The sequence below is a fragment of the Anopheles coluzzii genome, chromosome 3, assembly GCF_943734685.1.
Source record: "Anopheles coluzzii chromosome 3, AcolN3, whole genome shotgun sequence".
Classification (NCBI taxonomy): Eukaryota; Metazoa; Arthropoda; class Insecta; order Diptera; family Culicidae; genus Anopheles; species Anopheles coluzzii.
This window is the reverse complement of record NC_064671.1, coordinates 71,387,844-71,411,950: the sequence shown is the minus strand read 5'-3', so window position 1 is coordinate 71,411,950 and position 24,107 is coordinate 71,387,844. Positions and strand designations below refer to the sequence as shown.

Here is a 24,107-nt window from a genome sequence, read left to right as displayed (position 1 = left end):
TCTGTATGTGTGTTCTAACGTTCGTTTGCTGAAAATCGTCTCATAGAGTTATCCTACCATGAGCACAAGGAAATTTGCGTTTCCAATTTATGTCACCCGGTGATTGAGGCCCACTGCGCTCCCTACTGCGCTGCCATCGTTTTGACGCGTATCATACCAACATAAAAAGGTAGAAAAATCGTTTCATAATCTGTGTGAGTGCGTGTTACATTTTTCCACTTACTTGTCTCATTTTTTCTCTACTCACAATGATGATGCTGACAAGTACGTCATTACATGGTAAAAGCAGCAAAAAAAAGTAACACCCTATACGTTTGGACTGGGCAAACATGATAGAAAATAATTTGCTGACACATTTAACCTTTCCGGCAGTTCAAAGTATTTAGCACTTCAAACGGAAGCGTTTGAAGAGTTTTATATTGAAACGTTGTATTTTTTTTGTTGTTGCAGGTGACACGCCACCACATTTGCTGTAGGATTCTGTCCTGTTTGTTTGTGTCATGTTTTGGTCCGAATTCAAGGAATGGTATGTGAAACAGTTTCAAATGAAGCTCTAATTTGTGTAAACTGTTTTTTTTATAGTCATGAGATAAGTTCTCAGTACGCTTAACATGCAGGGTCAAAAGTTTAGTTACATTTATGTTTATCTTTTGGGTTGGATTTTCATAAAAAAAGTTTTGTGAATGCGCTTGGGATGGTGCTAGCTAGTGCGGATTATGGAAGTTTTGCTACATTCAAACGAAGCATTCAAACTAATGTTTACAGTTTGATGAATTCGTTTTGCCAGGTTCTGCAGAGACTTCTGCTTCAGAGACTGCTAGCGAGAGTAGAAAAAGCCACAGACAGTTGCAGGAAAAGCAACGCAGTAAAGATAGATTTGAATGTATTCAAGCATTAGAGTGATTTTCTTTGAAGCTATTCTGATATAACAAATATGTGTTAGTGTGAGATAAAACCACATAAAAATTGTGCAAATTGAAGCAAAGATGCTGGGCTATTTAAGCAATAAGCTCCGATTACTCTGTAAAAACTGTTGAAAGCAGCTTTAATCCTTTTGTTACTACGGTTCCAGCTATCTGTTTATTTTGAGGCTCTTTAACACAGGTTTGTTTTATGGCAACTGTCGGCCGCGTATTTGATTCTTGACAATCAATTAAAAAAATTGGTTTGTCTTTTCTCGATTCTCATTCGCAACTGACTTAATGACGCTTATTCTTAAACAGCTGATCCGTCTTGGCGCTGAGTAACCTCACTTAGCGACCTTCATCGAGCTTTCCCCTAACTGGCCCTATTTTTTCAGCTTAGTCAGCTTGTTTCAATTAGGGTGCGCTCTCTTGGGTGCCTTTTGCATACCATTAGAGCTGTTTTTGACAGCTCGTTGTTTTGTAAATATTATGGCTGCGTAACTCTCATGAGGCCGATACCGTGCCAACAACTTTCACACAAAAATAGTGGTAGTTTAGTAGTAACATTCAACGATACATGAGCTAATGTTCTTGATTACACAACCGATTGGAATTTGTAAATTCTCCAGTGTTATTGGCTCTGATTGGTTCATAACTGAACATTATCAAGAAGCCACTCTGAATCAGGAAATACGCTCTAAAAATACGTTCACAGCAGCACTTAAAAAGCCAAATTGAAAACACATTTTGATGGACGATTCTTAGAAGGATAAAAGAGTCATCCTTGAAATAGGGAAGATAACCGCATGCGGTTCTTGCGTCACACTTTGTGCACTTTGTTCATCACTAATCACACAGGACGACGATTTTCGTAGAAAGGAGACATTAACCTTAGGGTCTTTGGCGCTCACTTTATCTGGCGATTGGGTTTTGGCTAAGAGATTCTCCAAAGAGGGTGTAATGCTATGAACAGATATAAAACACATATGAAAGAGTTATTCCACATTATGCCTAACCGCAGGACTCCACACAGCATACCACGGAGCGCAACATAACAACTGACAGCTGCCAAACGCTTCAGAAAACGCTTCTTTGATGGTAACATGTTTTGAATATCCTTAGTAGGCCGCTCATTGCTCGTAGAAAAGCTACTAACCTACTGCGATGTCCGACAGGTAATGAAACACTTCACCTCCTTCCGCAAGCGTTTATTGAAGCGTTTGGAAGCTGTCAGTTGTTATGTTGCGCTCCGTGTTTTGCTGTGTGGAGTCCTGCGGTAACAAAACACAGTTCGTTTATCTTAAAGAGTAAATAATGTACTAAAATCAAGCTCCAGCACTGCACCAGTAAGTAGTAACGTCCGTTTTGAAATTCAACCCCTAATGCACCTAAAATATTTTATCAAACTATACGTGTTCTCAAAATTTCAGCTTAATATTGTCTTCTTTAACCAACTAAGATTGTTTAAAAGTGAAGAAATACAGATCAACTAAAGTCATATCTCTAGACACCCTTAAATAGATAGTTGTAAATAACTACTAATTCCTTCGACCGAAACCATCAACTAACCTGCCATCCTGCATTACAAGCGCCACATAAAGCACGGCGTAAATAACCAATCAAAACATAATATGGTGTGCCCCGGTGTTCCACCTCTCGGCAATCGTCCATCAAGCAATCAAACTCAATCACTTGGTAAGCCTACCGAATGCCAGCTGTTTCCCTTTTATCTCTTCCTCCTGTCTTTTCCCGTGTCTCCCGCTCAAACCACAACGGTTTGATGTACGGTCTGTAACAAACGGCAATCGATTTGGCGAAGCCGGCATCAAACCACGGAGCTTTCTCGCACTTGGAGCCTTGAAGCACGGCTCTGCTGCTTGGGCTCGATTGATTTTTCACATTAACGATGGCAAGAAGTAGAAGCAAAAAGGCTTATTGCCTCTTTGACGATCCAATTCCACTAAAGCGATACGACACACGTCCATCCCATTCAAATGAGATTACGCTCGTATGCCGGGGTTGGTCAAATTGGCAGCCCAACATTGAAAGCTGACACGCGCGCCCGAGAACATCATCATTCAAATGCAGGCTAGGTCAGCCCTCCCCGGGGCCGAGCAGCAGCAGCAGTCGAACAACTGCACCACGATGCGGCATCTCACTCGGCCGGAGAACAAAACTGTTCCTAATTGAAAATCCTTTTTCCGTACGTGGTAACGCAGTGACGGGCAGAAGGAACTCGGGAAGCCGAAAAGCTTTATTTTTCCCTCCCGAACATACGAAGCGCCCCGGTAGTTTTGCTGCTGGTGACGGGTCTATTTTGGTTCCACCACTCATCCCGTTGAAAGCTGCTCTCTGTTTTGTTGCTTTTGCCTTACACACACACGTGTGTATGTGTGTGTGTGTATTTTTCGCCGGATTCGGGGTGCTTCTTTTTCGCCGAATACCTGACAAGCTTAGCTATGAGCTTTGTGCCAGCACTCTTCCGGTGGCTGCCTCAAGGTAAAGAGATGAAATTGTTTTCGATCTCCTGCAGCCTCCCCAACCCCTCCCAACCGGAACACGCACGCGCCCTGAAGGTGAAAGTTGCGCACAAGCGGTTTGGGCTCCAGGCTTTCGAAACTGCTCGTACCCCGTACAAATATAGCTTTCGGTGAAAATCGCAAACCTCCCGGGTCGCTGTTGTTCAGGTTGCCCGGGCTATCGTGCCTGCCCTGCCGGTGTGTGATGTGAGGTGACAAAATCTAATAATCTAAAGTTGTACACGAAGGCAAACCACTTCCAAACACACACATACACACACACACGCGCCACAAGAAAGGATGAAGGCTTGAAAAATCCGTTGACAGCTTATTAAAAATCGATCCATTCCAGGCACGTCTCGGGATTGGCTTTTTAGCAGCAGCACCAGCTGAGGTTTGATAGTGTTAAGCCGGATCATGTGAATAGCGACACAAGAACAAGAGTCCTCGCACAACATCATTCTACAGCACGCCAAGTTCCCAAACACTCTCCCCAAACCCACCCCTCGTTCATGACCTCAAACTCAAAAGGGAAATGTCTTGTCATTGTGGCGAACTGTGCAACCGCGTACGCGCGTGTTTTGTCGGTTTTCGAGCCGAGCTGCTGAGCTTGATGGGTACGAGTTGCTGACACATTTGTGAAGGCGTCCGTCCGGATACACACAAACACACACCCACACAAACACACACATGTTGTGGGAAGGGTATTGTGAGCGATTGAGGTTGACGGACTCCTTACTAAGCGGGCTTAATTACTCGTGTGGCACTAAACTTCCCCCGACCACGACGCTGTGTCAGACGCGCGAGACGGTCGTCCGTTAGCGTCGTCCCCACACAGATGTCGACAACGACGAGCTTTTACTCCCTTTCGGACACACCTAAAGACAGCTTTGGGGTGCATTCGCCTGGCAGCTTGGCACACAGAGATGACACACACACTCTCTCCCCCCTTGAGCCCTGGCACATAATTATAGTTGAAGATATTTATGATCCAACTCCAACTGGACATGAGCGCCCTGTCACACAACACACAACAAGGCTTAACACACACACACACACACTCACACACACACACACACAGTTCATCCTATTTCCGCTCCTCCGCCGTCTCCTTTTACAATCCACTTTGCTTGGGAAGTCATTTCGGAGAGTTCATGACATGACCATTACATTAACGGGAATTGTGGCCGGAAATGTTTGTTGGCCCGCGCCCGCGTCGGAAGTTCAGCAACGTCCAACGGCATGTTCTGTCGTGAGTTTGATGGTACTTTCGTCGCCACTTTCGGGCACCAATTTGGAGGGGGGGGGCAGCTAAGCAAGGAGGGGAAGTATTGCGCGCGTGCAAGCGGGAGCCAACAACATTCGCCGCGCGTTTATTGCTGTTTGCCAAACATTGATGTGTTTCGGGAGAGCTTTTTTTATTATTTTTATTGAAAGTGTCATGTTCGGAGGTTACTTCTTTTTTCGGTGTGTTGTGTAGAAAGTTTTGATTCAATTGTAATGTTACTTCGGCGGTTGTTGGTGAAATGGCCACCATGCAAGTTGTGCTGTTGCTGAAAGCGTCCTCCTCTTTTTTAATGGTGTTTGGCGATGAGAGCGTGCCATAAACACATCCTGGACAAAGATTAAGCGTGAAGCAAGACGGAAAAAAAACTTGAACTCAAGGACAAAGAAACAATATCTTTGATAGAAAAACAAGATTGCTACTGTGTTCAGGGAATGAGTTTGTGCTACAGTGTGCTCGAATTACAATTAATTGGCGACTTGCTAGATCTTCCAGCGAACGACTCCGAAGCAAATGCAAATAATCATAATCGTTTGTTAAATTAATAATGAGTTTCCTGCACAAAGCCCACGCTTTCCCATTCCCAAATGTTAGCAAGCTCACTGCTTATCTTTGCATCCTGCATGTGATGCCTATTTGCAATGCTCCTGTGCAGTATTTGTCTTTCTTTTCCGGCAAATAACTTTTCCCTAATCTTTTAAAACACATACGCAGCCAACTCCAAACTCTCAAACCTCACTCTATCCGTCCTATCCCGATAAGCCAGGATCCCGGACAGCAGCTACTGCTCTGCTCCGTCACGACAATCATCCTCATCATCTTCCACGCAACGCTCGACAAACGCCTTCCTGGCATAACTTTTAATAAGTTTGTCGGCACTGGCAAACGGGAAAGCATACTCGAAAGCATACTGCAGCGTGCCACCAGAGACAAGTGCAGCTTTCGGAGCGTTTGTGGTGCACCACGTCCTTCTCCCTCCCGAAAACTCTCATCATTACAAGTGCGACCGTCTTGGGACATGCGGGACATGCCCAAGATCTATCCATCTCGGAGCAGAACGGCGGCGTGCCTTTGTGTTGCGGGAAGTATTTATCGTAAACTGAACGTACTCTTTCCGCCTTTGTGTTGGAGTGCTCTAGCCCAAACCCACACCCATTGGCATTGGCATGGGGAAAGTTCTCTTCAGTCGATGCGAATGGGCATTCAAGGGGCTTTCCGGTGCAACATACCGAAGCGGTAGCGCATGCTACCGAAGGCTTGTATTTGCCTTTCCCCTCGGTTGGTTGTTTGTGAGGATGTAAAGATTACGCTAGAAAGTTGCCTGCACTTCACATGGAGTTGCTAACAAGAGTAAAGTGTATGTGTTTGTGTGTGACTTCATTCTCGAGCATAAAACTACAAATCGCAAAACTTCTGAGCTGAAGCATCCCCCAGGTTTCTTAGCTGTTTCTGGAAAACAACTTGATACTCGTCTGAGCCGATCGTCGCATCACCGAGCATGACTTTTTGCTGCTGATTGGTGTGGTTTTTCTGAGCACATCAAACATTAGCTAGCAACGCCGCAGGGCCATCCCAAAAACCCTTCCATCTGACTGTTTTTGTTGCTCCCATGTTGGGTTACTCTCTAAGAAGTGTCTAAGCTTCAACGGACGGCCCGAGTGGACACGGGCAAAAACAATAAATATAAATTGAGCGAACTCAATCCGTCCGGCTCCGGAGTAGGAGGCTGTTCGTTGCTTGTGTCCAATAAGGAGGTGGGTGGAAGGGAAAAAAAACTAGAAGCATCAAAGTGGAAAGCAGTTAGTTAACAACATTCCGATTAAACTCGGATTACGCCGAGTACCGTCATTTGTTTTCTACCATCGGGCCGAGAGGCCCCTCTTAAAATAGCACAAATATCCCACTCCACGGGCAATTGTCATGATGCCGGGTCGGCAGGAGGGCAGGAAACGCAACGCACCACAGCAACCGATACCGAGAATCGGGTGAAGGGTGACAAAAAATGACAGGGCTTAAGGTGGGTTAATAAATTGCTCCAAAAGGCATCGTTCCGCGTGGTCGGCAAAAGTCGGGCGGGCAAGATAGCACGCCGGAACTCTTGCCGTAAGAATTGTTTCTCGGAAAAACTTCACCCAAAAACCGGGACCTGTTCCGGCCCATTGAAGGGTTGGTTTTTTTGTTGCTGTCGAGGAATGGCCCGTGTTTGGTTTTTCCTCCGTCATCCGCTGCTTCTGGTTCGTTGGTTGGCAGATGCAAATGGATCCTCAATTCTGACCATTTCATGGCCGTAGGGTTCGGCTCCTGGACGATATCTTGCACCATTATTTTTTTCCCTCTCTCTCTTCTCTCACTGTGATATCGGTTAAGGGTAAAGTATCTTTTTTGGTCCGTGTCTGTTGCGGTCCAAACCCGCACTCAATCTCGCACCTTCGCAAACACACCCCGAGGGCGCTCGTTTACACCCGAGTGTCGCAATTTCCGGGCCCTCGTTTTCGAAATCGATCGTGCCCCAAAACGGCACCAAAAACAAAACTCACAAAGGCAGACACGGTTCGAAGAAGAAGATGACGATGCTGATGGTGCAGGCGTACGGTTTTGACGTATTTGTTCTTCCGGTGCACCGTGTACACCGGTTTCAGGTGTGAACCGCTTCTGTGTGAAATTCATTTTTCAATCACCTTTACGCCCTCCCCCGGGGAGGCCGAGCAAAGAGAGCTTTTGCACTGCAAGTGATGGCTTCATTTCCTCGTGTTCAAATGCCACACAACTCCCGCATCGCACCGGTTATCGAAAGGTTAAAGGGTGTGCACCGATGAGATCCAATGTCCGGGCCCGGTACGTGACAGTCGGATGACACTGCTATTTATAGTGTTTGACGCTGCTGTTGATGTTGTTGCTGCTGCCCAGTCAGTTAATATACTATTCTGGTGGATTTTCTAGTGCTTCATACACGCTCATAATGCCGCCGCAGGGGGGGAAAGGACATTTTTCTTTTTTTAGGTTTACGGGGAATTTTCTTTTTTGTTCCCGTTTCTTTCTCTCACCCCGTCCACTTACGGTTCGGTTAGGTGAAGGTCAGTGAGATGGCAAACGATGTAATTCGAGATAAGTTTCATGATTTATTGCGCTTTATTGCTCACACCTTTTGCTGCACGTAAGATTCTAGGCATGATTAAACATAGCTACATCGTGTCCAACTAATGGTAAACTTTTCTCTTTTGCTTCTTTTCATTTCAGGTTTTCCCTGTTTATAAGTACATATAGCCAGCAGCAGCGTACATATATATACATACATAGTAGCTTCTACTAATCCAAGTACTATAAATATCATTGTATAGAGTTCGTAGTCCAGCAAACGTAACGGTCCTATATCTAGCCAAAAAGGAATATTCGTTAAAGCGCTTCAAGAAACGACGTTGAGTAGCTTGTTGTCGACTACTTGTTGAAGCTTCAGCCCCCGGGGTGTGAGCAACCAATTTTTTGACTGCTGGTGCTGCTTGTTTGATGTGTGGGCAGCTAGACATACACACACACATCTTCGAAGAAGCATCTAGATCTTATCCATCCAGCGAGGCAAGGTGAAGCAAAAATCAAAGCACCTACGCAATATTTTGTTACACGAAACGGACGGATTTGGGTAGATTCGCTCGAACGAGAGAGAGAGAGAGAGAGAAAGACCCTGCAAGACTAATAAGTGTTAATACCCTCGCAGGCACGTGTGTCAGCATAGAGGGACAGCAAACAGGGAAGCGGTGAAAATTAAATCCTTCTTCAATGAAAACGCTTCCCAGCTCGGAATAGCCCTACGAGTGAACGTGTTACGCACAAGAAATTGGTTTCTTGTAAGCTTGTAAAAAAGCAAACCCCACCCAGCATAGAAAACAAAAAAACAACGCCCAAGTAAGCTCCGGATCAAGGGACGAATCCCCTCCCACACACACACACATACACACCCTTCCCCGGGACAGTTCTGAGCCGTCGCGCGTTGCTTGGGCGTGGTTGGTTGGAAAAAGTTTGCAAAAATTTTGTGGACGAGATCATCGAATTTTGGGTGTAACAAAAAAAGGGGCCTGCAAAAACACTGCAGCAATTCGGTAAGAAGAGGAAGGAAAAAAGGCTGTATAGTGTTAAAACAGAGAGAGAGAGAGAGGAAGAGAGGTTTATTATAGAAAAGAAAAACATTAACAACAAGTTCAAACGATGTAAAAAATAAAGCTGACTGTTAGTACGAACCCGAACGAAACGCGTACTGAATGTTCCAGTAACTCTGCAGCAGCAGCGGCAGCAGGAAGAACGTAAAAAGAAGTGAATTTCCAAGAAGCAGAATCACTAAAGCAAAAGGTAGAAAGTGAAGCAACAACACACACAAACACAACCAACAACAACCAAACAAGGTGAGTAAAATATTAAGAGTTCAATTTGGAAATGAGTTTAAGATGAGCAGGTCCCCCCTTCCGCCATTATCCTCGGCATCCTGTACTCCTACTGTGTCCGGTAATGTGTGCTTATGCTTACACTCTTTCCCATTTTTTCCTCCTTTTTTGTTCGAGGGGATTTGTTGCTTTTTTTCTCGTGTTGCTGTTTCTTGTTTGAGTAAGAGCGGCGAAGCTTACGAAAGTTTCTAATGAATTTAACATGAAAGGAAATCAAGTCAACTGTCCCGCCCGACAGCAAACTTTTCCTTTATGTTGATGTAGATTTTCCTCCACCCCTTCCTGTTTATTTTTTTGTTTTTGTTTTTGTTTGAAATCTCATCTCAACACTCTACGCCTTTTTGCGGGTTGTTTTTTTTTACTTCCTACGCTAAATTCTACGAGAAACATAATTATTTTAGAGTTTAATTTCTGCGCCCAAACGCACGGGGAAAGCTTTTTAGCGCTGTGCTTTTTGCCCCAATCCAAAGGCGGGACGCCCGCGCGATGATCGCGACGATTACCTGCGGTTTGTTTTCAATTTATTTCAAATTACAAAACGCGTTTGCGCTGGCGTGCTGGAATGGGACGCAGCTAGGTATTAAGTAGCCAGCCCGCTTAATGCCACATTAAACGGAGCGCTTGGGTACGAGGTTTGTGGGGCTTTGGGAAATGGGAAAATAAAATACTAAACCGAACGAGGTTTGCTTGTTCAACCTGTCTGTACTCTGGTGTGTGGTGGGAGCATTAATCCTACCCCGTCAGCCAGGCGGGACAGTGTGTTGTGTGGGCGGTTGGAACAAGCGGCGAATAAAATCAAAATCGCCCACCATCACATTGCTGTCGGGCGAAAGCTTTACTCATGGCGTACGTTTTTTTGTTTTGTTTTTCAAAGTGAAAATTTATTCCAACCAATTTCCACCACCAAATCCGTAGTGCGGACTTGGGGGACAGGTTGGGCGTAGTTTTTGGACATCAATTTTCACCTCCAGCTCCAGGGGGGGTGCGGAAAACATCTCCCACCAGGGAGACCTTTCGCTTTCCCTCACACCAAACTGCAAACTGCTCATTATGATTCCATCGTTCCCCAAAGACGATAGTATTCATTCTCGTAATCACAGAGTGGGTGAGAGAGAGAGACACACATACACAAAGGCACAGAGACACAGCATTCTCGAAAAAAAGGGTTTTTTTTATTTCACCCGTCAGTGGGCTAACGTTGGTCGCCGGAATATAAAGTTGACAATTTTACAACGTTTAACCATCCGCGTTTACCGCGCAAACCCTTCCAACCACCTCCCCAAGCCAGCTCGCGCTTACAAAGCGAAACCCGCACACCTTGGGTCAACACCTTTGGGGACGGAGTGCGCTGCTTTTCTTGCTTCCTTTTGTTTTGCGCACCCAAAAAGCTGCGCCTTTAAAAAATGAATATTTATATTCTCGGCACCGTTTAGTCACCGGGCGCAATGGATGAACATGAGCATTTAAACACAACGACACACAGCCACAGACACACACGAACTAAGTCGGTGGAACAATAAAACAGTCGGGCTTTACTAGTACCAAAAATGCGAAATGCTTGTCCACGCGGTACGGGGGAATCCTCCGTTGAGTTTGAAGTTGGGCTTTGGGTCTGGTTTTTTCTTCCCTTCGCTGAAGCGAAGAGCAAACGCTTGCTTTTTTAAATTCATGAAACGGGTCCCCGGTAGCGATGCGGTGAAATGAATGCAGAGCAGCCACACAGGAAAAACGGAGAAAGCGCTGCAGGTGGCAGGTGTTGGAAACTTTTGAATAAATATTGCTATTTTTCATTTCCTTTTTTTTTTTTTGGGGGAGCGTTAGTTGTTCACCGCTCGTCGCCTTGAAACGAAACGCCTTTTGAGCTTGAAGTTTGTGCCACAGTCAACCAGCCAGTCAGTCAGTCAGTCAGTCAGGGCCGACTCCTGTTTCAAGGGGTATCCTTGGAACTAGCGCTGCCAGCGTATGTATTCCTTTGCTTTGCTGGTTTCCCATTTGTTTTGCTCTTGCTCGTTGCGGACAACCACACTTTGTACCGGGGTTTATGTGACGAAGAAGCAATTCGATTCACCGAAAACCCTATCCAAGTCATTCGTGATAGTGTGGCGTTGCCGAATGACGTCCCAGAGCAGCTCCAACCGCATGAGCTGCAGAAGCGCTTTTTCCTGGAACAAAAGCATCCAGCGACGGCGCATCCAAACAAGCCATGAGCCATGAGAAAAAAGCTCATTCACACATTCACTAACTCACATAGCGACGCAACTCACCTTGCGTCCATTGGTTGAAGGGAGGAGGTTGTGATTTTTGTTTTTTTTTTGTTGCCCGTTTGGAGGTCGTGATTCAGATATAACTTCTAGTTTTTTCTCCTAAACGAAATTGCTGGCTTCTTTCCCCACCCAATCCCCCTTCCCCCTCCTGCTGTCTTGTGTGTCCTCAAAATTTGTTACACTTAAAGCGAACCGTGCGAAAGCACTTCATGTGTGAGTGTGAGCGAAAAGGCGACTAGCAAGAGCGGGACCACCCGGGCAAATCATGACCAAACCATTATAATCCGGCCTCCGGGTTTTGGGTCCAGGGGAGGCGATTCGTTGGGAGGTTTTTTTTTTTGTTGCTGCTGCCGCTCCTTTCTGTTCGGTTGGCGGTCGCTTTCCTTTGGTCGCTCGCACGACGCGAAAGCGCTTTTCATTTGATTATAATTTATGGGTGGCAAAAGTTTTCAAAATTGCTTTCGCTCATAAATTGTGCAAAATTACTTTAGGAAAGAGAATCGTCCTAGAAGGAAAAAAAACACTGGAAAGAGAGAAAAAGAAGAGAGCGTTCTCAGCCAGGCAGGAGAACAAAAATCATACAAACGAGTACGCGCACCCCCGGATGAAGGTTGACTTACAAGAATAACCGTTCGCGTAAAGTGGGTAGAAGCGAACACATTTTTGTACAAAATAAAAGCATGCACACACACACACAGCGGAACCTATTCCACACAGTGGCTGCCTTTTTCCTTTTTGCTGTTGTTGTTTTTCGCCGCTGGAAACATGAGCAATTTTGCACAAAGAAACCAACCCAAAAAAAAGAGGGAACGTTTTGTAAGAAAATACGGTCATCAAGTTTTTCCAACCACAGTCGTCCGGGAGGCTTCGTCTTTTCCTGCGAGCCTCTTGTACGTCAACCTCTCTTTCTCCCCATTTTCCAAACTCACACACACAGCAAGGCAGAGTACCCATTGATTACGTTTAACGATGGTTTGCGCCGAAGACGGATTCGCACGCAGCGCCGCCCGGAGGAAAAATGACAAATGAGGGTGAAAAAGTTAAAGTTTTTCCACGAACCCAGCGCTTTCCATCAAACCACGCGTCTGCACCACCACCCCGGTAGGAGGGGCTGCTGAAACGCCACCGTTTTGCGCTGCCTGTGTTTGAGTTTGCGTTGCTTCCCGTTTACGTTCGAGGCTTCGGGCATTGCCGAAAAGGTCAAACTCGAGATCGTTTTCGTGTAGATCGAGTCAGGAAGGGGGGATCAGGAACCTGCGGGTGGGAAAATGGTGGCGCGTCTCCTCCGCACCTGCAGGGTAGGAAGTTGGGTCAAACAAAATTTCCTAATTCGATAGAGTTTACCGAAAAGTCCAAAATAAACACACAGACGCAGTGAGCGAGAATTTAGTTTTCTCTGTGGGCAAAATCGGATCCCTCAACCGGATGCAGGATTAAACTGGTTGGAGGAGGGCACCCGGCCAATCCGGAATAGGGAACATCATGCCCAGGGGTAGCTCGAGTCGGGTCGTGGAGAGAGCAAAGTTTGAGGTCTAGTAGTGCTGCTGGTGCCGTGTCCACAGGCACAGACGCCAGCGCCTCACCGAGCCTGGTGCTCGCTCCCATCCCGTATCAAAAGGACAACTAATGAACTTATATGAATTTTTATCCGACAGCCACAGGCACACAGACTAAAGGAAAAGAGGAGTGACGAGAAGAACAAGGAGTGGTATAAAAAAGAGAGAGAGAAAAAAAGACAACTCCGGTACACAAAGTTGTGAGGGCGGAAAATTGGTTTTTCTGGCTGACCAATTCTGATTCGTCCTCTCTGATCGGTCGAGCCGGGGCCGGTGGCCGGTTGGAACATTTCAGCCCCTGCCGGGTGTGCCGGTATGCTTTACCTTTCTTCCTTTTCTCCTCTTTGCGTTGTATTTTCGTGTGTCGGATAGAGTGAAGCGCATGAGTCGCACAGACAATTTTCACTTTTGCATAATCAACTCGTCCCGTGTTTGCCCGTTTGCCCCGGTTCGGTATTATCGCATACACTTACCCAACGATACAGCGGTTTGAGTCACTGGGCCGGCTGCTGGGCGGATGTTCTTAGGCTGTTCCATTTCTCTTACACTTTCCGGCCTGTCTAACTCGGTTGCGGAGCTACGGTTTCAAGCAAAAGAGCCGGCAATTTTCGGCTCGATGCTGACCAGACCCCCAGTAACGAGCAGAAACGATGGATCAAGTTGAATAGCTGATGAAGTTTATCCACCCGTGTGTGTGCGTGTGTGTGTGTGTGTGTGTGTGTGTGTGTGTGTGTATGTGTTCATCTTCCCAATGAGCCAAAAAGGTTAATGCGCTCTATCGTGGGCCCCAAAAATATGATGATGATGTGAATCAATCTATTGTGTAATAGGTTGCTTGAAATTTGATCTTTTATCGGTGACCAATTCGGTGGAAAACGGCAGAAAAGAAAGGAAGAAAAAAAACTGCACAACGGCGCCAGCATCCGCCGGGTAGGCTAGGGCCGAGCAACATTATTGATTTTCTCCCCTGCCCTGTGGTGGAAATTTTGAGACCCGGGCAAAGGAAACATGGGCCCATCGAAAAGAAGAACAAAGTGTCGCCGAAGCAATTAGGTGACATAAAGTGTGCCGAAATTGAATTTTAATTTGAGCGGGACCCGGGCTCGCAAGCAATGGCGCCGGTGGCCGCCCATTTGCAGCTATCAAACGATTGTCCGTCGTGTAAAGAAGGTTGAGGCTATATCGTTAATGAGCAGCGGTAGCAGCAGCAGCAGCAGCAGCAGCAGCAGCGGGATCGGAAACTGCCGGCGCTGTAATTTAGCTAAAGCGAGCCATTTTCCTGCACCGCAGAAGGAACTTGAAAGCAGCAGCGCCGTTTTTCAACGGTTATGGCAGTAATGTTGCTGTATAAATGAGAGATAGAGAGAGAGTGAGAGAAAGAGAAGGAGGAAAATAATATGAAATCATTATAAGAAAATATCCACCTCACATGGTGGTGGTTCCGCTGTGAATTCCGTTGTGGGCAACGGTTCTTTTTCTTTGCTGTTTTTCACGTCACAAAAGAAGCAAAAGAAAACTCCACCTTCTTGGAGCATTTTTGCCTCGGCGCAAGCAAATTTGCGTTTAAGCAAACACAAAAGAAGTCACAAACAAAGTAGGCCGGTACGGCAAACCACCCACCGAGATGATAAGCTTTCGATAGAGGCAGAAACGCTGGACGCGAGCGCTGTGACGCGAATTTCGAGAAACGCTCGTTGAAGCGTGACGGTGGAAGGAACGAGACCGGCGTCCCCGGTGCTGTAATTTTCCGTTCCCTCCACATTCGAGAGTAGGAGCAGCAGCTTTCTTTGGGAGGCATTTTTTGGCGTTTCGTTAGTCTGCTTTAGGGAGAAGAAGTCAGACGGAGAGCTGTCGTGTTTGTTGTCGTAATAGGAGCGACGTCGATCATCGCTCGGTTGCACTTTTGGTGAGTTTTAGAACATTTTGGTGGCTTTATTTTCCTCTCCCGCCACCTAAATTCCAACTCCTCCGCTCTCTCTCTCTCTCTCTCTCTCTCTCTCTCTCTCTCTCTCTGTCTCTCCTTCTGTAATCACAATGGACTTGATGCAGCGGGCTGGAAACGCTGGTGACCGCCACCCTGTTGGTGGAATGTCTAAATAACCGGAACCATAGCAGGCGAGCGTTGCCCAGAAACAGTTCCCGTAACTACCGGTAGCTTTGAGTCTCTTTGTGTGTGTCTAGAGGCAGAGCAGGTTGCTCACTTCTTTGCTTTCTTTCCTCTAATATAATCAAACAACCTTCTGGAAATGGTTTCCCACAATGTAGAGCCAGCCCGGGACTGCCGCCCGGGAGTTTATCGTGCCACAGATTGCACCCGGGGATGGCTGTGGTTAGATAACACCTATTGTCTATTATCACTTACACAAGCAGTCGGTGTTGGCGTGGCGTCTGTGTCGAAGAACAGTTCTAAATCCCACCCCCCCAAAAAAAAAGCCATAAGCCCACGTAGGCATAACCCTGGGAAAGCTTTGTCACCGACGAGAGGGACCCGCGGGACTGAAAGGTGCAAGTGCGGCCAGGGCAGGTCTGTCATAAGATTTAATCGTGAGCATCTGTTCCGAAGCTTCGGCATGATCGTGTTTCGTGGCTCCAGCACAACTGCATAAAACATTTGGACTCGTGGCGCGCGTGTGTGTGTGTGTGTGTGTGTGTGTGTGATTCCGAGAATGAGCTTTTTCTTCGTTCGTTCTGGTTTTTTTCCTCTCTTCTGCTGCAGAAAATTATTCGCCCCTGTACCACTTGAAGTGAGTTTTGGAGCTCCCCCTTCCAACGCTTTCCGGCCCTGCTGCAGAAGCTGCAGAAAATGGGATTGGATTTCGAGCGCTGGAGGGAGTCGTCCTTTTGGTGATTTGGAAATCGGCCAACTGTGTAATCGGGTTGCAGTCCGATTCGGCCGCTTGGGTTTGTGAGTGTAAGCCTGTCTGCCTGTAAATGCTGTGCCATGATGAACGTACTACCATCACCACCACCACCACCACCACCACAACAAAGGAACTCGGTCCCATTCGCACGCTGAACAATCGACTGTCCCTTATGGGAGGGCCTCAGAAGTTTTGTATTGTTTTTTTTTTACTGGTTCTGACCGCCTTTTTCCTGAGAACGAAAGAATGTCCCGGGCTGCATTTCGTAAAGTTTTATTCCATTTCCCTTTCGCCTCCTTTTCCCTCGTTTAGATGTCCCCCCCTCAAGGGCTGGATTAAAACCCAGTGAGTAATATTTATTTCATGTTGCTGCTTCTTCTCCTCCTAACACACAGGTTCAGTCTTCTATGAATTGTGACACGCCGGTACAGCGCACCGTAGCACGAAGGCCGCACGGAAGATGTCCACTCTGAAGGAACGCAACAAAATGTGCCATTCTAATTTAATATTCATTGTGCTCTTCATTTGTACTGGTAAGTATTGAAACTGTTTTTCCTCTCTCTTTCTCTCTTTTCGTCAAACCCGTTTGAGTGCAGATGCATGTAGGGTTAGTGTGCTTAGGGAGGTGCTTTTTATGGGTCACCGAAAGTAATTGATATTTTAGACAACGGAAGCTGAAGTTAAGCGAGTTGAGCTCGGAGCACTGTGGCCATACGGCACATAGCACTTGCTCTGTGTGGTGCTCTACTGGAAGTGTGGCTTAATTTAAAAGGCCTTTGTTTCATAATTCATTACAATTCGTAGAAACCGGACGAGGTGTTCATTACATTTCAGTAGATACGCTACTCAGACGCTCCCATCTTTGATCGTAATCTGCAGCGTTACATTCTTTGTTTCAATTTAAACAACGTTTCATGATTTTAAACGAAACCATCTTGGCAGGATTTTAAATATTAGTTCATTAATTCGATAGGTCTCGTATGTTTAATCACCTTAAACATGGAACAATCATGAACCCTGTGATGCCCGAGGATTCTAAAGGATTCGATTCTAACTTTGAGAAATCATTTTAATTAAACCCTGGAACGAGATGCATTCGGTCGGAAACTATTTCTGTAAAACGTAATAACTAATGCTCACCCACAACCAGGGCGAAAAAATAACTTCATTTTATGAGGAATTTTGTTCGATTAAAGGTAAAATTGTGCTTCTAAAAGCAACATTCCAACATTAATTAAGCGAACCTGTTTCCGCATTCCATGCCTTCAATGAGCCCCCTGACTGGGGCTCTGGGAAAAGTATTTCAAACTGTTGTAATAATTGCCGAGCTTACCTCGTTCTATCAGCGCTGTGGGAAAAATATTTTTCCATCGAAGCGCGTCACTGTGTGTGTGGGAATCAAATTCATTTGTAAATACCAGCTCCAGGCGGTGGTTTTCGGTGCGCACCAAAAGGGGCACGCCCGTGCGTGAGCTAGCCGTGCCCAGTGTACCAGCGGGTGTAGCAAAAGTCATCGAGCCTGGCACCGTCCAAGGCCTTGGCATGGCTGTGATCAAACTTTTGATTTATGTGAGCATGCGTGCCGGGTGGCCCCTTCCGTACCAGACCCACCGGAGGCACCGTTTATGCAGGAATGGGACATTCCGCTCTCGGTGCTACCCATTCCCAACCTCCCCATCCCCTGTTTGGCTCGTGCGCTATCTACGATAATAACAGCTCATCAGTTTACATCTTCGGCACGGCACGGCGGGCCAAAAGTCATAAATTATGCGCAGCAAAAGACGGGGACGGGGTAAGGCTCCAGCGACAGTTACAGTTCTCATGTAGCTATCGAATGGGAAGTCCCGGAATACTGTAACGAACATCCCCTTCTCCGGCTCGTAACTAGTACAGCCCAACACTAGCCGGAAGTGTCTTTTGTAACATGCACCACTTCGGAAAGGGGAAACTTCTTACAAGAGAGTTAAATCAATACGTCCGTAAAAGGGATGAGTTTGGGGCCCTGTTCGGGGAGTGATTTCCCCAACCTTGAGGAGCGTTATATGTGTTTATTCTTTTAACTGCAGTTTGTCACTGTGGCAAAGCAGTGAGAAAGCCGCCGTGCTGTGAAGGACGATTTTCGCGCTCATTCACAGCGATAAATAAATCAATAGCTGATTTCGTTACTGCTACTGAGCGGCTAGTAAGGGAGGAGTGTATTATGGGATATTTTTCACAGTAACTGCCTGATTTGTGTTATTATCGGAGCAGAAAAAAATAAGCAATGCTCAAAATAGAGACGTCATGTGTGTGTTTTATGCGTATTTTTGTACAAATAATGATGATGGGTTTTGTGTATAGATAAACAGCGTAGCTTATATTTCACTTTTTGCTGTCCAAGTATAGAACAGCCAGAATGGTGCCAAGGTAAGCAGTTAGTCTGTCATTTAGCAGGGCACGCGATCGAACCTTATCTCCAGCTACCATTTGGTTTTGTAGTTTTTCCTGCATCTTTCGCTTAGTAGTAGTAGCATGGGAGTGTTTTGAGCTATAAATTTGATAGTTGTAAGTCTTGTAAGTCAAGCCCTTGGTATTTAAAATAGACGTCAGAAGAGTTAAATTTTCTACACCTAAATTGATAGTTTTGTTCGCTACACAATATTGTGTATTGACGTTTTGTTATCCGGCGCTACAACCGCTTTGCGGTCTTGGCCTGCCTCAGGAGTGTCCGAAACCGCTCACGGTCTCGCGCCTTCGTCTGCCAGTCCGTTATCCCGGCCTTAATGGCGGACGCCTCCACGCCATCTTGCCACCTCAATTTGGGCCTACCACGCCTCCTCTGTCCTTAGGGACGGCCTAAAAAGACTTTACAGGCTGGGTCGTCCGTTTCCATGCGTACAACATGGCCAGCCCACCGGAACCTGGCGAGTTTGATATGCTGCACGACAGTGAGGTCGTCGTACATCTCGTATAGCTCGTCATTATAGCGGCTCCTCCATTGTCCTTCCACACATACGGGGCCAAGTATCCTTCTGAGCATCATCCGCTCGAACGCGGCTAAGAGGGTTTCGTCAGATTTGGACAGTGTCCATGTCTCAGAGGCGTATGTGAGTACCGGAACTATATAGGTACTATATAGTCCCAGCTTCGTCCGTCGCGACAGGTTCTTTGAGGTGAACTGCTTTTTCAGGCTGTAGAATGACCGGTTGGCAGCCAGTATCTTTGCGCGCAACTCAGCTTCCATGCTATTGTCGTTGCTGACCTTTGACCCAAGATAGGTGAATTGTGGGACGACTTCAAAAGTGCGTTCACCTATCTGCACGTCACGCCTACGTAGATTCTGATTATTTATTGGTAGGCATACTGATGTTGCCACCATCAGTTTGGTCTTTGCCTCGTTTATCTGCAATCCGAGGCTCTCTGTCGCCTGCTCGATCCCTTGGTAGTCTTCTGCTACATAGGAGAGCCGCAGACCAATGATGTCTATTTCATCAGCGTATGCCAGGATCTGGGTTGACTTACAGAAGATGGTTCCCGTAGTCTCCACCCACGAGTCACGGATGGCCCTCTCTAGCGCCAGGTTGAATAGGAGACAAGCAAGCCCGTCCCCCTGGCGCAGACCTTTGGTCTACCACAAGGTCCTGAGAGTTTTCCATCCACCCTCACCTGGCATGTGACGTTGGTCATAGTCATTCTAACTAGGCTTATCAGTTTGGCCGGGATTTCAAAAGAGCTCATAGCGTCATACAGATTTACCCTGGCTATGCTATCATATGCGGCTTTGAAGTCGATGAAGAGATGGCATGTGTCGTGTCTGTATTCAGCCTGCTTCTCCAAGATCTGCCGCATGGTGAAAGATTCCAGATTCCAAGATTCTGTAGATAAACTGCCATGTATTTCAACTTGTTTGATTCTTGGTTATTAACATCGTAAAGTGCTTTAATGCTTTTATCTCGTTCCATAACATTTTGTTAACAACTGTATGACTTTTGCATCAAAACAATTGTAGAAATGTTATATTTTGAATGAACTAACCATTTTCGTGTGAGCATAAATTCAGCTTTTGATTACATTTCTTTGGACTTTGTGGAATCTCTAGTGGTACAAAAAACTAGACGGAATTGCAAAACTCCTCAATACCTTTAAAAGTCACGGAAATTGAATGTGATTACACAAATTGATACAATAAACTATGGTGAAATTACGTGAATATTTCATCCCGAAAAGCTCAACTATATAAACACAATGACATTCTAAGCTTCCCTTTCCAAAAGCTTTAACATTGATTGAAGCTATTGTATCGAAGGAGGGTAGAGCACACTGTAGCACCATCGAGTTGACCACACAACCACACAAAAACCCTGATGGTGTCCCTATAACTAACTTAAAACCCACCTATCTTCTCGAGCGTTATCAGCATACATATAGCTTGCAGCACAAAACCACCATCACCATGCCGGTCACCACGGGGTTTGACGTCACATGTGTGCTCGAATGCCGAATTTCATCGCCCAGAGCCGTTTTGGTTTAAAGACTCGCCCTACTTCAATTATCTGGCACTGCAGCAGCTAATCAAACATTTCCGGAGGGCGATCTGCTTCTGCTGCTACTGCTGATTCCATCCGTCCGGATGTGTAGTCAGCCACGTTTCTTTCAACGCTTGTGTGGTTTGGGCAGCAGCGTCATGCAGAGACCGGCCCAGGCCCGGGCACAGTGCCACACACAAAACTGGCAACATCAGCACGGTGGCGGCAATGACGACGACGGCGGAGGCATCCCCATAATGCTAATCATACGTATAAATGAGAGTGACCCTTTTGTTGGCAAATAATGCAAATGAATGTAAATATGTGTTCCGGCCGTCGCTAGAAGCGTGGAAGTTGGTTTGCCCCCCAGGCTTCTTTGCCCCGTCCCTTTTTACCCAGTGACCGCAACGTGCGCTACAAGCGCGCGCGCACGCGTTTGTGTTCATTTTCGCCCGACTGATCACGGCACGGAGCTTTCGACCGTGTGTTAGTGTGTGGACAAAAGCAATAGTGCACCTTACCTTTCTTCCTCGGTTGCTGTGGGAGAACAGGACGGTGGGGGATGCATTTACCGCTTGCCGGTGTAATTCAATTCGATTAGCTACACGTCCAACCGCACGGGAAACCATCGAACTGGAAATGGTAAAAGCGTGGCCAAGCAAACAGCACTACTGACCCCGGTGCACCGCGTGCCTGCCGGTCCGAAATTCTCGGGTCAGCCTCGCAAAGTATAAGGTGGCCACGAAATTTCTGAGCCTCGGTGGTACCCGCGGACGGCCCGAAGCGGAGGAGAGTTGTGGGTAGATAATCTAATTAATTTGATGGTAACTCTTGCGGCTGCGGTTTTGTAGGCTATTGTTAGAGAACTTGGGCGCTCTGGGAGGTAAAGGAGCACAGGAGATGGTTGGGCAGCCTGAAGCGAGGTGGAGGAGTTGGATGGAGAAGAATGCAGCCCTTGGATCAGGAGCGAAACGGATAATGAATAAAAGCAGACATAGGCGACGAACAAACGGGAGAACGTCAGCAACCGGTCATGTGTGACGTTCGCCTCGGCCGTCATTGAACGAAGATGGCGGCAAGGTAGGGGTAGGTTGTGAGCTTGAGTAAAGCGAGGAAAGCGGAGTGGATAATAAACCGAATGCCGTGCCGATGTACTGTGCCGGGTCGAAGGATTAGCTGATGCTAGCTAAATGCGTCTGCCCGATGGTACGGAAAGAATGGACATAAGGATAAGAGGGGGACATCGAAACAATCGCCCGAATCGGGCGGAAGAGCAAGCAGGCCGGCCCAGGGAAGCGCAACGCAGGGCATCCGGTTACTTGTTGAATCAAGATCATGGCGTCGAGATATAGTCCATTTGACGATGTCGCTCTATTGATAGTGTGGCCCACCCCGGGATTACGTGAGAGTGGGAGGACGCTCACATTATGCGAGCGGATCCGATTCGGGTACATGGATGGACATCATCCTACGCACGAAGCGAGATGTAATAGTTTACGGGATGCTTTTTTCTGTGTGTTGTAGTAACTTGTCCTTTAACTGCCTGTGTTGCACCGAAAGGTCAAGCGATAAAAACAAGGCCCCTTAGATTAGTGGTAATCCTTCCGTTTGGATGGTTTTAGTGCGGAATTAATGAACCTGATAAGTACACCTGATGCAAATGGTGATAGCGAGAAAGTTAATGGACGTTATTTAATGTCTATTGCCCGTACACGGTACACTTCGAAAGGTAAAATTTCAAATAAAGTAAAGAATTTATGAAAATAAATAATAAAATTAATAGGAATATGCAACAACTGTAGAAAATCCAGTGAAACAAATGAGCGTTTTAATCTTTATAGAAAAAGAAACACATAAAATAAGTAATGTATGTTGAGTGCCTTACAAAATTACTAAGTCGACTAATTTGTTAAAGCATTTTTATTGTTTTTAATGTTTTATTGCATATTACTGATGAAGTTACAACTTGAAACTCTTTTTTCATTATTTTTGTTTTCTACCTTATTAATAAATTTCATTTTTCATACGCATAAGAGAGAACTTGACTCGTTCCCTAGATGTTTCGTTTAATTTGTGTGGGAAAATGCTTCAAGATCATCAATTTTGCCTTAAAAGTTGTGTAATCAAATTCAAACAAATTAAAGTAAAGTTAGTCAGAAAAACGCAACATTAATGCATACCACCAGGAAGGCAAAGTAATACGAGGACTTTTGTTTAAAAAACAAGATACAGTATGTTGAAAATGCTTCCAACAATATTATTATATATTCGTTAACTGCTTCAGTAATAATCACTTCAGTTTTGATAAGGATCATTTCTCCATCACTTGCAATTTTATGACACACTGGCAATTATCAGACATCCCTAATGTTTCATTCAACTGACTCTACGCGATATCGTACCGTTGCACACTATCAACTCCATGATTTCGTCCATAAATACTTTCCCACACACTCTTCGACGATCTCTTTGCAGTCCGGGAGCAAAACAAGCCATCAGTAAGCTTTGCCTGCCTGTTCGGCTTGATAGCCTCCCTCTTGCTACTCTTCTAATTAACTCCGACCCTCTATTTTACATCCAGCCCAAAGCTCACACCATGACGGCACACCCATCATCCCCAAAAACAAGCCCGCAATCATTACCTTCCAATCGAAGCTCGAAGCTAATCGGCTCGGTGGCACCAAACCAAACAAATAAATCCCCTCCAAAACACACATGCAGTCACACACATGATGGAATGGGCGGCCATTTCATGATCTGTTTTATCGTAATGTTTACGTCAGGGGGCCTTGATACACACACTCACACGACCGTACGCCATAAACCCGAGGACACCAAAACTACTTTGGAAAACAACTTCATCAAATGTTCGCGTCCGTCCAGCAGCGATCCAAGATCATTTCCTGAGTATCTAATCCTGATTCTACCGGCACTCTCCTGTCCACCGCTCCAGCGCATCTTCCTCACCTACCTTACCGCGTACCATGTTAAAAAGGGTCACCACACCCGCACCCGGCCGAACAAAACTGTATTTAATTATGTGGCTCATTTACTTCCTCCCGAGCCCATTCGGTCCAAACCAGTGCGCCTTCCAAAGCTACCATGTGCCGCCGATATGACGACTTTTTTACGACTTTTTTATGAACCTAAACCGCTCCTCCCTCCTGCTTCCATGCTCCTGCAATGATCCGGTGTCAAACGGTGCGGAAAAAACTGGGGGACAGCGTCAGGCGCTCCGAACTAATTTCAAACTAGCAAAAAACAACAAAATCTGGCAAACCCGAAAATAGAACAGAAATAAATAGGATGGGGAGCAGAATGTGATACAACGAATGAGGGAGAAAGGGACAGGGAAAAGAACCGTTGTAGAAAATTTATTATGATGTGCCGGGCCGGCAGAGCGCTGCTTGGTAGCGCGTGTTACATGGCACTGAAACAACGTAACGCTGACGTGAAGTTTTTAGGCTTTTTTTCCTGTTTGCATTTTCTTGTTTGTACGTGTGTCTCTTCTCTTTTTTGTATCTCTCTCTCTCTCTCACACATGCACCGTTTTCCTTTGAACGCTTTCCATTGCAGATTATGTAACGGGCGATATCAGTACATCCTTAGCCTTAAGTAAGTTGAACTCTGGTGCAACATTTTTCGCTGGACCATACCTAGACGGGAGCGGCGTTAGCAATGTAACTACACAAATCGGAACACATGCATATCTGCCGTGCAAGGTAAGCTGGGTAGCTGGGTGTGACCCCGTTTCCAGGGACACTGGGACTCGTTCTCAT

General features: G+C 46.1%; 1 protein-coding gene across 2 annotated transcripts in view; it reads left to right on the top strand.

Annotated features, from left to right (window-relative positions):
* LOC120956935 (zwei Ig domain protein zig-8-like) overlaps positions 1-24,107 on the top strand; it is a 52,889-nt gene that overhangs the window by 9,753 nt on the left and 19,029 nt on the right. For both annotated transcript variants that reach the window (XM_040378768.2, XM_040378766.2), the window contains exons 3-5: positions 7,947-9,103; positions 16,219-16,356; positions 23,905-24,050. In XM_040378768.2, coding sequence (XP_040234702.1) covers positions 16,284-16,356; positions 23,905-24,050 — 219 coding nt within the window. In that variant the 5' untranslated portion in view covers positions 7,947-9,103; positions 16,219-16,283. The remainder of the gene's footprint in view (positions 1-7,946; positions 9,104-16,218; positions 16,357-23,904; positions 24,051-24,107) is intronic.